Source organism: Helicoverpa armigera, chromosome 1 (genome assembly GCF_030705265.1).
Source record: "Helicoverpa armigera isolate CAAS_96S chromosome 1, ASM3070526v1, whole genome shotgun sequence".
Classification (NCBI taxonomy): domain Eukaryota; kingdom Metazoa; phylum Arthropoda; class Insecta; order Lepidoptera; family Noctuidae; genus Helicoverpa; species Helicoverpa armigera.
Genome location: NC_087120.1, coordinates 16,378,365 through 16,395,561, shown reverse-complemented (window position 1 = coordinate 16,395,561; position 17,197 = coordinate 16,378,365). Strand labels below are relative to the sequence as shown.

The 17,197-nt window shown below is 36.9% G+C and overlaps 2 protein-coding genes across 3 annotated transcripts in view; one reads left to right on the top strand and one right to left on the bottom strand.

Moving 5' to 3' along the window:
- The window catches only part of LOC110372460 (sensory neuron membrane protein 2), a 72,948-nt gene extending 62,710 nt beyond the window's left edge, over positions 1 to 10,238 (top strand). Inside the window, exons 8-10 of the mRNA XM_021329198.3 lie at positions 2,584 to 2,702; positions 7,648 to 7,773; positions 10,030 to 10,238. Coding sequence (XP_021184873.2) covers positions 2,584 to 2,702; positions 7,648 to 7,773; positions 10,030 to 10,191 — 407 coding nt within the window. The 3' untranslated portion in view covers positions 10,192 to 10,238. The remainder of the gene's footprint in view (positions 1 to 2,583; positions 2,703 to 7,647; positions 7,774 to 10,029) is intronic.
- Positions 10,239 to 12,253: 2,015 nt separating this feature from the next.
- LOC110372472 (uncharacterized) overlaps positions 12,254 to 17,197 on the bottom strand; it is a 41,430-nt gene continuing 36,486 nt past the window's right edge. For both annotated transcript variants that reach the window (XM_064036370.1, XM_064036364.1), the window contains one exon: positions 12,254 to 17,178. In XM_064036370.1, the coding sequence (XP_063892440.1) occupies positions 15,381 to 17,178 (1,798 nt within the window). In that variant the 3' untranslated portion in view covers positions 12,254 to 15,380. The remainder of the gene's footprint in view (positions 17,179 to 17,197) is intronic.

Sequence of the window (17,197 nt, the reverse complement as noted above, 5' to 3'; positions counted from 1 at the left end):
AGAATTCTACGAATATCTATTACTATAATAATGTTGAAGGAACTTTAAACAAGAGTACTCGTATGATCTGAATCATGGAGAACAAAATGACAAGCGGAGTTGTCATATCGCAAAATCTCCTAAAAATGGTGGTGTTCGGGGGACAAGGAATGTTACTACGTCGGCCCAGATAAGCCTTCTATGAAACTCGCCCATTTAAAAAAAGTAAACTTGCCAATCAAACAAGACCAATCGTTGACATAATATTACTTTTGGTTTAACAAGGAACCCGAACGCATCGTTATAATTCTAGTAACTGATCACGCTAGTCGCTACTGTACGTTGACCGACCCACAAGAATTCGCCTGAGCTACCTTCCCTATAGCATATCCGCTCATTTTTTCATTACTTCGTAATCTGAACTCATTCATGAACCAAACTATAACGAGCTCACCTACTGCTGAAAGTTTGTTCATAACTGAATGGAGTTCATTAAAACCTACATGATATACGTACCTAGTGCTTCAAACAAATGCACCTTCGTGGATCAATCAAACTTTGTTCAAAAAGTCTTTATGACTTGACAACAAACTATACTCCACTTAATAGGACTTTTACGCAAATAATGAATCAATTGATTAATTAATAATTACTAAGTATTGTATTGGTTTTGCTTACTAGCAGTTTTTTATGTTTTAAATTGAGTTTTTGAATAGTAGTCATATCAATATCATTTAACTTTAGTTTAGTGCCTACTGAAACGGAATATAGTCCTATAGGTGCACTTGTCTTTGATTATGAAAGCATTTATAACAATGCGGTGACATTGTTACCGTATTAACGATTCGCATAATACGTCGTTCACTTGCTTAATTTTCTACATCCTTACCCTTTTACGAGTATTCTAAAACTACGAAATTGTAAAGTCATTCTTGTTATTCCTTTTTTGTACCAACCCACCACGCAAATCTGCCTAACGTATTTGTATTTTCTCTGTAAGTAATTGTAAAATATTTTGAGAAAATCTCTCACTTCTCCACTACCCAAAGGTAGACTGGGATAAAACGTCTAAAGAAGGCGTTAAGTACAAAATTGTGCAAAAAGTATTCAATAAATAAAACGGTAATGTTTAGATACAAAATTACGGTATTCAAATTACCAAGCCCGTTGCCGTATGTATACAGCCTTACAAAGACCAGCCCTGAGTAAACACATATGAAATTATCATATTATAGGAATTAATATCATAATTTGTGATCGTGTCACAGTGGTCGATAGGAAGTGTTATATGATAGGGCCGGTTAATGATGGTTGCTAATTAACTTATTAAGCATATGATGTGTTGACCGGTCAGCCTCGCGGTGCCTGTTTGTCTGTATGTCACCGTGTTTTATGGCCACATTAAGTAATGCTTACTTGATATCATTAAACCAACTTTTCTCAGGTCCATCCCTGTCTTAAGAATATTATCATAGTACACAATTATTGATCATTTGAACATGTTTGGCAGTTGTTATGGTTAGTCAGAAGCTAGAAAGTCTGACAACCAATCTCACCAAGATGTATCAGGTTGGGTTGCCCAGGTTAATGGGTTGAGTATGTCAGATAGGCAGTCGCTCCATGTAAAACACTGGTACTCAACTGCATTCGAGTAAACTGGAAGCCTAACATAGTTGAAAGAAGGCTCGAGATATAAGGCGCCTTCGTTCACAAAAAAAAATCAATACTTACGTGTACTATATATATATACATATGAATGTTTATAGTAAGAGTACAGCATTCAAAAGTTTCGAACAAACAGATTCGACACCGCCTGTAAACCCTAACAAACTAATTAGCCAGCCGTCAATTACTTTGGAGTCATATTAAAATTGGTCGAACGGTTTTCAGTGCATCCGACCCGTATTGTTTCACTGGGTACTTACAGGAGTTAATTATTTTAATTACGAAGCTTTTGTACGTGGCCAATATCGATAGCTTTTATTAAAATCGATACACGTGTTTTTGCAATTTATAATAGTAATACAGTCTTTGAACTTCATCCGAATGAATGATTTTTAATTACATTTGGAAATAGCACAAATATAGTAACACAGTTATTGAAAAATAAAGGGTGGCTGTGTAGGAGTATTAGTGATATTTCTATGCATGTGTGTGTGAGGGGGGAAAGGGTGGGTGTTTTGGAAACGCCCCCTTTAACAGTATCAATTTATTTGTTCAAATATCGTTTGGTGGCAATTTATTGTGGTTTTCATAATATATGTCCATCGATGCCATTAGGTAGTAAAAATTCTAATGGCCAGTTTCACAGGTAAAGTCTCTGATAGACTATCAGTAACTTATCTGAAAGAAATTATAAGGCATTATAAGCAGACTTTATCTGGCAGATAGCAGTAACTATCTGATAAACTAAATGACAATTTATTCATGTGTTTTGAAACGAAGAATATGACAGACTTTTATTACCTACATTTTGATAATATTTTTTTAACATGCTTTTATTAGCTTCACTTGTAACTATGTATGTATGTAAGAAAATCTGACCGACTTCCCGGTCTTCGATTTTTTTATTAAATTGTTTATTTTTCTTCTGTTTTGTCGCAGGTGCCTTCCTCATAATGTCGTACCCACACTTCCTGTTCGCGGACGTCAGGTATCGAGACAGCGTGCTCGGGATGCATCCGAACGAGGAAAATCATAAGATTTTCATTGAATTAGAACCGGTACGTAAAATATTTATATTATTTCTTTGCCTTTTTCCCATGTGTTGGTGATGCGAGGTCGATGTAAAGGTCGTATTACAATGAGGTTGATTATAAGTTATAGAGGTAAGTACTTAGTTATAGATTTTATATCATTTAAGTTCATAAATGTAATAAACTTCATTGGTTTTATATTTTTTTATCCGTTAAATCATAGAAGATATTGAAAGATTATTTCATTTTTCTTTTAGTATAGTAATACATAAGCTATATAAAACTAATCTATATTTACATAAAAAAGAAAGCTTAAACTATAAAGGGCGTCGAAAAATTTGTCCTCAACACTGTCATCCGACAGTGTACTTCTGCCTATTGCAGACGGAATTTAACCAGTGCGAAATTTTCAAGAAAATTGACAGAAAGGCACTTAGAAACCGTAGCGAGTAGATATGTAAGCACTCAGACTGAAACGGCTCAAAAATATACCTGCCGAAAAAGGCTAAAATAAATAAATTAGGTAAACTAGTCGATAATTGATGTTCCAATTCTATTCAATTATGTAACAACAATTAATAAACTTAAAATCGCTATACTGCCTACCAACAGTCTCAAGGTTCGCCAAAACATTGTCTGGGACAACGTGAAGCCAGTTAGGGAGTCATTCAATCGTTTAGGGGGTGATTAGGGGATTAGGGGGTGGGCCTCCACGACCCCGGCGTCTGACAACTTACTCCGAGACGAGCCCCTTTCTCCCTACTGTAGGTCTTCAGGGCCAAGGTCGTCGGTGTTTTGAAATCATTATACAGGCATGTAGAGGGAGATTAGGCGTCAAAATACACGTGGTGGGGTGGTTTTGACTTTGATAAAGCATGATGACTTTACTTGTAAGTATGTTTAATGTTGCAACGGACATTTCACCTAATTTTAGAATATTTTATAATCAAAGAACTGAAACAGACATTTATTCGTTTAGAATCCGCATTCGTATCTGTAGACAATAAACCCTTTTCTAAATCTGTTAGCAGACGTGTGCTTGGAACGCTTTTCAAAGTATAACAAATGCCAGTCGCAACACTCGCTCGCTACCAACAATGCAGGCCGCTCTCCGCGGCGCAGCGCCGAGCAAAAAATATGCAAATCCATAAAATTGTGAACAAAATCCGATTGAATCGTCGGTTTCATTCGCACGTGTTTGTGCGGGAGCACGTGCCCATTTACTTGTACCCGTAGACTGAAGTGGATTCGTGTATTGTCTGATAGCTACTTGCATTGAAAATACCTTACGCCTGAAATTCATCGGGCTTGCGATGCACGATAATTTTATTTTTGTATTGCCGTTTGTTACTTAGATTCTAAATATAAAATGTGAGGAAGTAAAGTATAGTATTAATCTCACCCATTTGGGTCATTCTCTTAGAACCATAGATAAATAATTGATATTACCTACAACTGTAAGCGTTTTGCCATGTCACTTATTTGGATGCAATATTAATTCTCCCATCAATATAGCTGTCGGACTGACGCCGTCGACACCTACATAGGGATGTAATGAGTCCGACACCGCGCACAAAATATCGATGTCGAATCATGTTTTACTCAATGTTTTTGCGAGCCTGAGGGCCTCGGGCGATGGTCACCGAATATGCAATAAAATACATCCCTTTGCGACCCCCCCAACGGATAGCTATCCGCAGGACTACGTACTGGATTAATTAAGTTTTCAATAATGTCTGCCGCGCATTCCTGTCACTGATGTTTTGGGTTTTAATTAGTGCAGCAAGTACAAAGATAGTCGGCCATTATGTGTTTGTAAAGCGGGTCGCTGCTGGCTAGTTTGTTTTGCGACCAAAGCCCTATAGGAAATGGAATGAAATGTTTTATTATTCCTGTGTCCTGCTTATATTTTTGCTTGTACAACTTGCATCCTCTTTTTTGGGTTACCAATTTGAAGGGAAACTTTATTACTTCACTAGGATATGAGTATGACATGTAATATCAGCTATGCTAACATTAATTTCATCTCCGTCCGTTGACGAACTGGTCCTTACATAACACAGTATCTATATAAACTTAGGGCTAGTAGCTCAGGCAGAGGTCTTTATCTCCCAAGTAATCTGGTACCCAGCCTCACAATTGTGAGTTTTGATTGATCTTGCAGGTTGGTTAATAACGGAAACTGTGTGCACAATATGTGGCCGTCGGCTGTACGCCTTGGAATATCGACAGCTTGACGAAACACTATCAGAGAGTCTGGTCTTACAGTTGATAGTCAGTTGATAGTCACTTGATCATTTTGTATTCAAACGAATAAAAAATGATCAAGTACGCTGGAGGTACGGTTACGCCGAAAACTAATAGACTGTCTATTGTATTTAGTCTTGGTTGAATTTGAGATGTGTCTTAGACGAATAAACTGTGTATATTCCTGCGTTTAGGGATTAACTGTATATTCCTGAAAATATATACATATAGGTATGTGGAATATATCGGCTGTAGGTTTTTTTCAAATTTTTTCAAATTTTTTGCAAATAAAACTTTTTTCAAGTAGGTAGAATTAAAATAATTTTGTTTTGTATAGAAAGCCGTCCTTGCCATTTCTCAAGCTGCGTTCTACTGAAAAATCCATTTAAACTAAAGTTTAAGGCTTTCAATTCTAGACCAGAAAGACTAGTTAAGAATAATTGAAAATGAAATGCTTAATGAATGTCTAAATCAATGAGCACGCGACTTCAGCAGCCTGTAACAGTGATAGACGTAAATACCAGAGTGCAGACGCTCCAGCTTTCAGTTACTGATCGATACCCATTATTGTCTGCATGCAGGTGCATGTGGGATGCAGACACACTGCGAGACCAAATACGTGAGAAAATTTTGTTTGTGAAAAAAACAAATTATCGCCGACCTGTCAAACAATGCTTCCTATTCAATCTGAATTTTCTATCTAGTAGATAAGGGAGCATATAGCGAGAGTAAATAAGCAGTACATATGACTGTAAATAGAGCAGTACCTACATAAGGGCTAAGTCCGCCACTGTTTTACCACGAGACAGTTAAAAATATCTGCCATTACCTACTATTTCTTTTTTCTTATAATGTATTACAATACAATTCTTAAAACCCTTGTCCATTCACTGTCATTTTATAAACGTGGACTTAACCCCCTTTTGCTAAAAGGTCCTCATTTATCAAAGGACATGAATAGCATGAAAAAAATTGCCAGCATAAAAACTGTTGCACTGAATGTTTCCTTGCAACGCTGCAGTGTGACCAGACCTTTACAAATTACTGCCGACGAGCAATTTACAAGTTGACAGGAACAAAAGGGCTGCCTCAGTCTTCATTATAGTTCATTAATATTTCAGCCGCAGCCGTCTAATGAAGGGTTCAGGGCTTAGAAAAATAACACTAGCTTCTCATTTATTTAGCTGCATGTGTCCTTGCAAGTGTTATTATGCAGCTGGGGGGTTCTTGATAAATAGCCATCGATCGCCTCTAAATAACTTAAAAGTACTTTACCGAGTTCGCTTTGAATAATTTGGTTGGTAATCGTTGCTTTACCGTCTTTCTATTTACGTCTGGACTTTTAGTGCTTAATTATTTAGTTTTTCTTTTATTCCAATTGCATGTTGTTGCCTTTGTTAGTATTTATGGAAGACGGGCTGTCTTCTGTCTGTTACGTAGATAAGTAGTACTTAGACTTTCACAGCCTTTGTGTTTATTTACGGTAGGAGCTCTTTCAAAGCTATTTTTATTTAACAGATCGATTCTTTGGAGCGCTAAAAATATACCCAAATAAAAGTATACTTCTTGGAACTTTATTTTTGTGTAGCTTTTATCGCAACTAACTAACACATAAAAACGTCAGGAGATTGGTTTTATAAAAAGCAGTCCGAAAACGCCCTTCGTCTTTTGGCGAGCGTGATTAATCCATCCTGTAGTTCGTAGCTTGTCTGAGCAAAAAATTGTTTTTAGACTAGCCTGGTGGTCAGAAAATGGACCTATGCGATGATGGTGCTATTACTGAATACTTTTTAAAATGGCTGATAGCCCACTAATGTCTAATCTATAAGATAGCGAGTTTCTTAACAATCTTTAATAATAATTTGTAGGAGGATTTTCTAAAATATTCCAGATTAAGTGATTATCCATATCACAGCTTATTAATAGTGTCGATATGTTATGACTATCATATTTTCACCGATCGTTCGCTAATGGCCATTTTCAATAACAAAAAAACATAAATAGGTACACTAATTGACGTGACATAGCCAATTAGTAGCTTATTGGAACTTTCCGTCGTGTAAATAGATTCATATTTTTTTGTGAATCTTACAAGACCCTGTTCTTGTTGTTATGAGCCCTCAAGTGGTCTGATTAACTGACCTTATTTGAGGTATGATCCATTTGGGCTGCGGGTTGTTCGAAAGAGATACCGCGGCCCAGGTACATAAAAGGCCTATGACGGAACACGACGGTTTTTAGTCAGTAAGTCTGACACTCCCTCACCGCTGCTAACCCACAGCGGGAGGGGTCACTTGATGATTTTTGACGTCGTTAAAAAAAAAAGGGTCTAAGGGTGAGTTGCACCATGCCATGCAGCTACTTATAACGGTAACCAAACCTGGAACCGACGTTAAATTTCCGCCGCTCTGTAAGTTTAATCAACGTTATTGCTCCATAGTGCAACCCACCCCGAGTACCCTGAAGAGTTTAGTCGGCCTACAGTTTTATCGGGCGCATAGATAAGCACGGAGATGGAAGCTAGTACCCACATGACAAGGTCATGTATTTAGCCGGTATCAGAGCAACTGAAAACTTTGATTGGAATCAAGATTTTCTTTAAAATAAATGCCCTAAATCGGGTCAAATGTTTGACGACATATTAGTCTGCAGTCTGCAGGTACTCTAAGCATATGTATTAGAAATACTTTCAAATAAGCTTATATAACATGTTTTCTGCTTCCAGAATACCGGTACTCCGATCAGAGGTGCAAAGAGAGCGCAGTTCAACATCTTCTCGCGGCCGGTTAGAAACATACCCGTCACGCAGAACCTACGCACCGCGATTGTTCCTATCCTATGGATTGAAGAAGTAAGTTTTATTTACTTAAGTACTTTATCATTATCTGCTGAGTTATTTTTTGTTTGAGTAGCATCCTATTCATTTGCAGCCTTAGTTATAAACGTGAATTAAATAATAAATAATACTTAAGGGCTGTTTAAGAATAAATTCTTACTTATAAACGTTGCTTAAGCATGTCTAACTAACATTTAATCACTACTTAATACTTTAAGTAGTAATTAGTTAAAATGTTGCTTAGAAGGTGATTAGAGATTTTTATAAGTAAGGCTGTAATTATATTGTAAAGAATTCTACATTATCTTTTACCTAGACATTACGAGGGTCAAACTGAAAGTTCTTAAAAAATCAGAAACTGATTACGTTAGCCAGTTATTCGTTTTATTATATGTTTTATTGTAGTGTTAGTACGTCGAACACAGCATTTGAGTCACCTCCGTTAGATCTTTTAATCATTTTACGGCACCAATCCACACTATGGAGTTTTTGAGCCTCAGTCAAATTATGAGGTATCCACCAGGCGCAAAGCTTCCTGACCGCTTAATGTTCGTGGAGGATTTTGTGCACTTGACTCATAACGATGCCTAAGCTTGTCCGAATCTGCTGATAGGTCACTCTTCTATCAGTCTCTATCATACGCCGCACAACACAGATGTTATCTTCAGTCGTCGCCGTAGAAGGCCGTCCCTCAGGTAAATCATCAGTGAGATTAGTGCGACCACGTTTAAACTCATTAAACCAGTTGTAAACAGTCGCACGAGATGGGGCATCATCGTGAAAGGCCAATCGTAGTCTATCATAACTTTCTTGTTGATTTAAATGACATCGAAAGTCATAAAAAATCATTGCACGAAAATTTTCTCGTGTTAAATTCATGTTGACGTGACACAGACAATTTTCAATTTGCCGCCAAATCGTAAAACAAATGACAAATGAATTAAATATATACTCAGTAATATTGGTAAAGAGTTCTATTTTCGAATTTTCGAATTATTTTTTTATTATATTGTTTATAAGTGGCCAGTTCTAAAAACTTTCAGTGTGACCCTCGTATCACATATCTATCAAACTCAGATCGGTGTTCAGTACAACTGGGTGCAGCTAAAACTCGTGCATTAGATACATAAGGCGATTACCTATCTGACAACCTTAAGTCAGTAACTCGGGAAACACAATATCCCTTGGTAAAATAGATTTGGTTGTTAGACTTTCTTTTGTGTCTAGGACAAATTGATTCTTAAGTAGGTAATAAACAATTTTGTGAGCACAATCCTAGGTATCTAATAAATCAATATGAATTCCTTTGACTAAATAGAACTAAGTACAAAATCCAGTTGTATTACAGCAAAATCTTTTAAAATAACTCTCACTACACAGACAGGCTTCAATGCACATTGTAACAAACGCAATCCAATAAAATGCATCATCCAATTTCCCACAGGCCCCTATCGAAGTTAGGAAAACAAATGACAAATACATATGGATTGCCACCCCTTGAGCTTTGGAATAACATCCCTATCTACGTAGTATTCGTCCCTGATTTACATTGTAGGTTAGTGTGTCGCTAGCGGCAAGCTACTTGTTGCTCCGAGTGAATATTTGAAAGCCATTCTTAAACATTGTATGAGACTCCATTCAATGAAAGGAAAATTACGAACTATTATATATTGATTGCTTCATACTAAAAGTCTTGCATGTCTGTTGTAGTTAGGAACTAAATTGAAGCACTGATAATGTAATTGAATTTGTAGATGTCTTATTTATAAAAAGGATTGGTTTTATTCTTTAAACTTTTGTTAATGATGTTATTTACAATGTGGGGAACTGTTGTCGATGACAATAATGAATGTTCGCTATTTGGACGCCTAGTGAACAATCTATAGCATTACGCAGCTGTGTAAATTGTTTGTTACTGCTATTCGAATTCACGGGTTTAGTCTGTTTTAGTTCACATTTAGTAATTTACAAAATCATTGATTTAATTTTGAATTTAAACGAAGTTAATTAGAAATCAAGCATAACAGCTTTAGTTGAATAAATAATTTTGAGGTTGAGCTGTGAACCTAGCTATGTTATTTACGGACATAGATATCTACAGACAAAAAACTACGTACCTACATTTTAGGGTTCTGTGTAGATTGTAGTGATACTACAATTTTTTTTTCTATTCAATGTAAAGTTTTTACTTTCCTACCATGTCATTATACTTACATACGAATTCTTTATAAGCCCTAAACACGTACTTACTAACTTATTATTCTTTTTCAGGCTATAGATCTGCCCCACGAGTTCGTAGACGAGCTGACAGAGCGACTGCTGAGCAGCCTACAGCTGGTGGACATCTTCATACCGGTGCTCATAGCGGCGTGCGTCATGGTGCTGGTGGTGGGCGTCGCGCTCACGGCCAGAGCTAGGGTTTATAGGAAGTGACGATGTTAAGTAATAACTGATAGGAAATAAAACGATGGTTGTGCTGATTTTGTTGTTTTATTTTAAGCCTTCTAGCTAAACGTAGGTATACAATAGGATTGGATAAGTAATTCTATGGTTTAGGGTGCCTAAAAAAAATGTAGGGCTCTTCGACTGCGGCAAACTTCGCCGTTTGCAGAGTAGCATAGGCAGATGGTACGTACTGCTACGGTTACCTACTCATCATCTGCCTAGCCTTTAGCCCTAGTCAACTTCCAGCCTAACCGGATTCAGTTGAGTGCCAATGTGTCACATGGAGCGACTGCCGATCTGAAGTCCTCAACCCAGTTACCCGGCAACCTGATACTCCTTGGTAAGACCGGCTGTCAGACTTAGCTTCTGACTACCCTTAACGACTATAATTTTAAATGGCAGCCGAGACCAATCAATTAATTTATCGGGCCTTAAGATGAGATTATTTACCTTAAAATACTTAGGTGCCACGTAATACCCAACTACTGGTTGCCTAGCTACTTTATATTAGGCGCGTGAAGTGGTAGGTAAAATAAACAAAAATAGCACTAGGTAGCGCTTTCGTAGAACATCAATATCTTTTGAATTACCAGGTAATCATAGATTTGGGTAAAATACCTGTTAAATACTTACTCTATTTAAATAACAAAAGAACACTTGTTGCTAACGCTCGTTGCACCATTTAGCTAGGTATAACGATAACTGAACCATTTTCGGTCGTCAAATCGCCGATTTGATCTATGGTCGGCAAGTGTAGGTACGGCTGGTTATAATTATAGGTAAATGGTGCAACTGGGTCTTACTGCAGAGCAGTGCAGTAGGTAGTATAACTGCACAAACGCAAGGGCAGCTACGTATGCATGCCAGCATAAAGTTGATCAATATTGTTGATGAACAACGAGAATTTCAAGAGTGTGAGATGAACTCTGCAAGATAGCGTTCCCAGCTTTATGTATTTAGTTATAAATACTTTCCCATGGGTACGGGACTTAGGTGCCTATTATAATGAGGCCGTCTCAGATCTGTCTACTTACGTAAGTAGCCATGTTCTTACGCTCAGGCTTATAGACTGCAATCGCGTGTGGCACGAGGCACGTAGCTCGAGATGATGCAGATGTTGTAGATCCAGAGAAACTTATACTTACCATTGTATTATAATCGTTTGTAAGTAGTAAAAGTTAGACCTTTACCGTCTTACCACAAAAACTTTTAAACGTCAGTTTATGCCTTGTCTAAAAAAATGACAAATTGAGACCTTGAAATAAGGTCTATTTTGGAACCACACTTTTTTAGACATGTGTTTGACACATGGTTAAGTTTTTGTAGTAAGAACACTAAGGTCTTCAAGAACTTACTAATGCATTAGCCGTTAGAGCAAACTTTTATAGGAACCTTTCGTTTGTAGATGAATATTATAGAGACTTGAGTTAGCTTGTTTCTTGTTAGCAAAAGGAATATAGACATCATTGCTTTGAAGTTTGTCCTGATATGTAAGTCAGTACCATGTGGTTTGTAAGTTATTAACTTGTGTCATGGGCGCTGATACAACTGATAAACTAAATATTATAACACCCAGACCACGGCCAACAAGCATGCTCATCACACCAATGTTGACCATACCGAGAATCGAACCCGGGAGCTCAGGTTCGGTATTTCGGCTTCGTGACCATTCCGCCAGCGAGGTCGTCAATGTCTTTTCACTCTCAAGAGTGACAAGTACCTACACTCTTTTGCAATGAAAACGTGGACTTAAGAGAAAATTGGTTTTAAAAACTTTATATTTGCTTTAATAAGTTTTCAGTAACTGGAAGATATTACTAGCGTCTAAAGGTTCAGTGGGGTGCGCAAGAGTGTATTCCAAATTTGAATTTTCACTCTTGCGGTCGTCACCCTAACCTTTTACCCGCTACTAATAAATTCCAACCACAAAAAACCTATTTCAACTGATATGAAGCCCTTAAACCAAGATTTTCTTAAGTGCCTGTTTTTTTTTGCAAAAGAGTTTATATGGATTGTGCTATACACACTTTTTACAAATAATAAAGATATACACTTCTTGGTATACATTTATTTGTTTATATTATTATTAACACAAACAACATTTAAAACAAAAAGTAGCTCAATTATAAGTGGGACGAATCCGCACTGGCGGTCTATAGCAGTGTTATCTCATTTCAACTGTTAAAATTCAACGTGAGTTTAGTGCAACACTTGATACATACTGATTGACTAGTAGGACTTATGAATTAATCTATTTAAACTATACCAAGTTCAAATGAGATTATACTGATTATAGTTACAAATATTTAATTTTATATCTAACATTACGCCTAGAAAAAAGGTTCGAAAGAAAGAAACGTGATGAGTCTGAGTGAGAGTAGACATGAAGATATAGCATTACATGAAAATAATTTACATAATGAAATAGGTCACTACGACAAAGTTTTTCTTTCTGCGCCTGAGTTTATTCATTTGTGCGCATATTTGTCGTTATCCGGATTCAAAGATAAAAATACGGGAAAAGGAAAATAGGGGACGAATAAACATACAACAGAATTATACGTCATCGAGAATATAATAATTACTTTAAGGGCAACTTTTACAATTTTTGGGTCATTTTACTACAACATTAATTTCTACTACAATAGTAAATTTTACAGGGTAGTCCAAAAGGTGGTTTCGTACCACAAATTATAGATTCCTCGCAAAGATACCTCATGTACACATTTTCACCGTTTTTCAGGATTTCCTAAATTGCGGTGACACTTTAACTAGAATTTTCACGCCAACAATCTACAGTATTATTGGTGTGCTTTCAATTATATTCGGATATTCTATTTTAACTGGAAAGCTACACAAAATTGCGAAACTTACATGGGGTATCCTTGTCTGCTGTAAGCATGGGGACTCTAGATTTTGCATTTTGACCCCACCTTTTAAGCCAAACTGTGTATGCACAAAAGACAATATCTGACTTGAAAAGGACCACATGTCTGCCACCAACAGATCTTAAATCTAGTGTCATCGGAAGCACCTCATTTGAAAACTTGTAACTATGGCACCTAACTCCAAATGTATGGGATTGAGAAGTAATGGAACAATCACAATGGGACTCTCATTTTAGACTGACCGATTACTCGAGTATAACAATTCGAATTTATTATTTTTGATAGAAAAGCTTCCTTTAGCTTCCTTTGAAGGATTTCATCAACATCTGACCTGACTATTGTGAAAAATAAGGCTCTTCCGATGACACTATACTCCATTTTAATTTAAATAAGAATATTCATATCAAGATAAGGAGATTATCATAATTTTAGTTAAATACCTAACTAAGTGGAGTATAGTTTCAGTCTGTTGGAGGATAGACATGTTTCTACACATTGTCCCTTTCAAGCGCACCTGATATGGTGAAGGTATATCTTATTATTCCCGGTAATAGAAAATTTGATTATTTATTTTTTCTATTTTACATCAATTTGGTGAAAACTATTTTTAGTACATTTTAAAACATAATTTTGACCGAAACAGAATGTTGAACACAATCACATGTAAACCCCATGAAAATAAACATAATTTCCGAAAGAAAAGAAACATAACTCTCTTTTAAAACATAAATATAAGAACAATATAAGAACTTTTTCATATAAATATGCCAAAGTACCAACCAGTATGCAATGAAAAATTAACATTGAGCTTTATTGAATTATGATCACCTGATTCATAAACAAAAAATAATAAATTGATTCATTAATTTGAATTATTACATAATAAAATTCACCTGATTCATAAACAAAAAATAATTAATTCATTCATTAATTTGAATTATTAAATAAATTGAAATCATTACATTTTCATTTGAACATAATAATCGAAAATAAAAAGTCTTCATTTATATTAACATAATATTGGAATTAACATCACATGTACTGAAGCTGATAACGGGGTATTTAGTCTTTCCTTATTGGACTAGATAAACAATAACTGACGCAACAATTTCATGTAAAGTCAAGCAAACTGAAGTGAACACAGAGTGACGCACACGCATAGGACCCCGGTACCAGCCTCGCTAGACAATCGTACAACATCACTAACTACTCAAGACAATCAGTCAATAACACAACTTGCAATTTAGATTCTCAAAACGAATTCTTCTACTCAAATGCGTAATTAAAGTAACATTACTTATTATGCTCTTTGAAGAATCTATAGTGTTTCATGAGAACAGGGTATTTGACTGCTTTTTGGAAAGGACAAGCAATAGTGGAAACTTCTAACACATATTGAATATAGCATTTATTTGCTCTAGTAAACATTTTTGATGAAAGTCAAACACCCCATTGATTTTCTAGTTATTGACTACATAATTAATTAGGGACAGGAGGCATTTTTAGTCAATACTATCATGAACAAATCTATGTAGATTATTATTAGTAATTTTCACATTAGTATATTCACGTAAACACTTATGTTTTATCGATACTTAACTACTTTTAAATTGAAATCGTTTCATTTGAATACATGTACAAATACTAAGTTTCTAAAAAAGTGGTTATCACGTGAAAATTGCAATCGCGAATAAAGTGCAACATTTATGACCAAGCTTTAATTATTATTTTATTAATTGAAAGAGCACACACGTACATGTACTTATTGAATTGACTACATATACATTTATGGGATTAACAACAGGTTATTTTCAAGATTATTTCTTGGTACGCAGCTTTCTACAAAAACTAATTAGCTCAACTGTCCGTCACTTTGTGTTAGCGACTAGGTCAGTGAGTTACCAATTGCTCAAGAGATCAATTTCTTTAGTCTTGATTCCCAAACCAAATGGCACTTGTCGTCGACAGCCAAAATCAACTCATGTGGACAAACTTACTAATTACCTGGTACAATAAAATTCTACAACAGACAACGCGTATAAACTAAAAATGCCCTTGTCACTAAACCAACAAATACTAAAATTAATGCAAATTCGCTAAATAAACAATTCAATCAGAAATTTAACTAAATACTCTATAATGTACATATTTACAATAATGAAGTTAATTATATGTAGCTTTATAAATTTCTGGTCGAAATTTTACATTTTTTAAAGACCTAGAATATTATGTACAGTATATACAAGATTAATATAATCTAACCTTACAAAGTAAAATAAACTAAAACTCTTACTCAACGAAGTGTCGTTTGTCGTCATGATTATTCTTGCGGCCCTTGGCGTGCGCGAGCATGGTGACGAGCTTCTTGTGGCTGTCGCCGACGATCCAGCCGTGCTGCTGCAGCCGCTCCGACTCCTCGTCGCCCTCCGACGACCAGTTGTAGTAGGCCGTGGTGCGAGGCCGCGCCGACGACGTCGATGCTGCCGGCGCCTCGTACGGGTCGACGCTAACCCCCGTGTCCGAGGCGCCGTTCACTCGACTGGGACCAGCTTCAGTGCTCGTTTTGCGATGCGATCTCACTTCAGAATCTTGTTTTTTAAAGGAAATGTGCCGGTTGACTCGCCGCGTGCTAGCATGATGTCCATCTCGTTTCCTGCCCTTCTTCCTGCGGGCTGAGCTCATCACCACGGACTCGGCGCTGTTGGGCCGCGGCGGCACGCCGTCAGGCTCGGACTCCGAACTCCAAGTCTCGGCCAGCACATTCTGTTTCCCCACGGTACATTTCCGGCGTGCCCTCTGCCTCGCTACTCCCATATCATCGTATTGTATCTGCTCGAACACGTCGGCGTTGTAATCGTAGCTAGTACTGATACCTTCATCTAATTTACTCGGTGGTGACATTTCTTTTAATAATTTTTCTTTCGATTCACGTTTCTTAGTAAATATAACTTGATTTTTGGACAGTTCAGGTTCGTCATCTCTAACACTCGTGTACTTTTGTGATGATTCGTGTTTCTTCAATGACGGTATCTCGTGTTTCTTCGGTAAGTGAGGTTTAAAGTCTTTTGGCAAAATTATGTCACGTTTTTTAGATGTGCTAGGTCCAAAATCTAGGGCTGCTGCTTTCGAAGTTGATGGTCCATAATCTATAAGGGATGGTCGTTCGAATTCTTTCGGGGGCGATACACTATGTTTACGTGTTGGGCTTTTTGATTTTCTTGTAGAGGTGTCATCTCTGCTGGAGAGCGTATGGTTGTACTTGTCATGTTTAGAGGATGCATGATCTGGTTTTTTCGATAGGATAATATCTTCATGTTTGGGTGATTCTGCTTCCTTATTTAACGCAGACGTGCTCAGCTCTTCCTCAAGTAAGCTGTCAAATAATTGGTCTAGGTTTGCCTTTGGTTTAGCAGTCTCTTTTATCTTCGTACTCTTCTTATCAGTGCGCACTGCGTTGTGTTTAAATATTTTGCCCATAACAGCATTTTTCTCTACCGCGTCTTTACGTTTTAACGGAGATATATTCTTCTTGAATTCACTGCCGACCTTGCCATTGCTGAGTTCACAAGACATCAGGCTGTTTTCAGTTTCATCGTCACTACAAACGTAATCATCAGACATGTAAACGAAATCGTCACCGTCCGAAGCACTGTCACTAGACTCGTCCACTTCATCAGCTGCTTGCTTAGCTTTGGATGTTCCGGGGGTTTCCTTATAACTTATGCTTTTAAATCTTTCCATTAACGTCGAAGGTCTGAATTCAAAAACTGCTTCTTCATTGTCCATAAACTCATACACATCAACTTCTTTTTGCGAGGTGGTGCCATTTCCAGCATTTCGTTGACTGTCATATGTTCCGCTGAACTCAGAAACCTTTTCCCTTTTGTTTTTAGAACTAGTCTTTTTCTTCTTCTTCGGCGTTAGAGACGGTACGATAGCAGACATGTTAATATCTGATGTTGGGATAGATACCTTGATTCCGTCGAAACCTTTCAAGGCGCCTTTTGTAAGCACCTGTGAGCTTTGATGACTTTTCTTTGAATTTTTCTTGGCTTTCTTCTTCTCCGACTTCTTCCGACATTTGTAACTGAAACAAGATGATTATT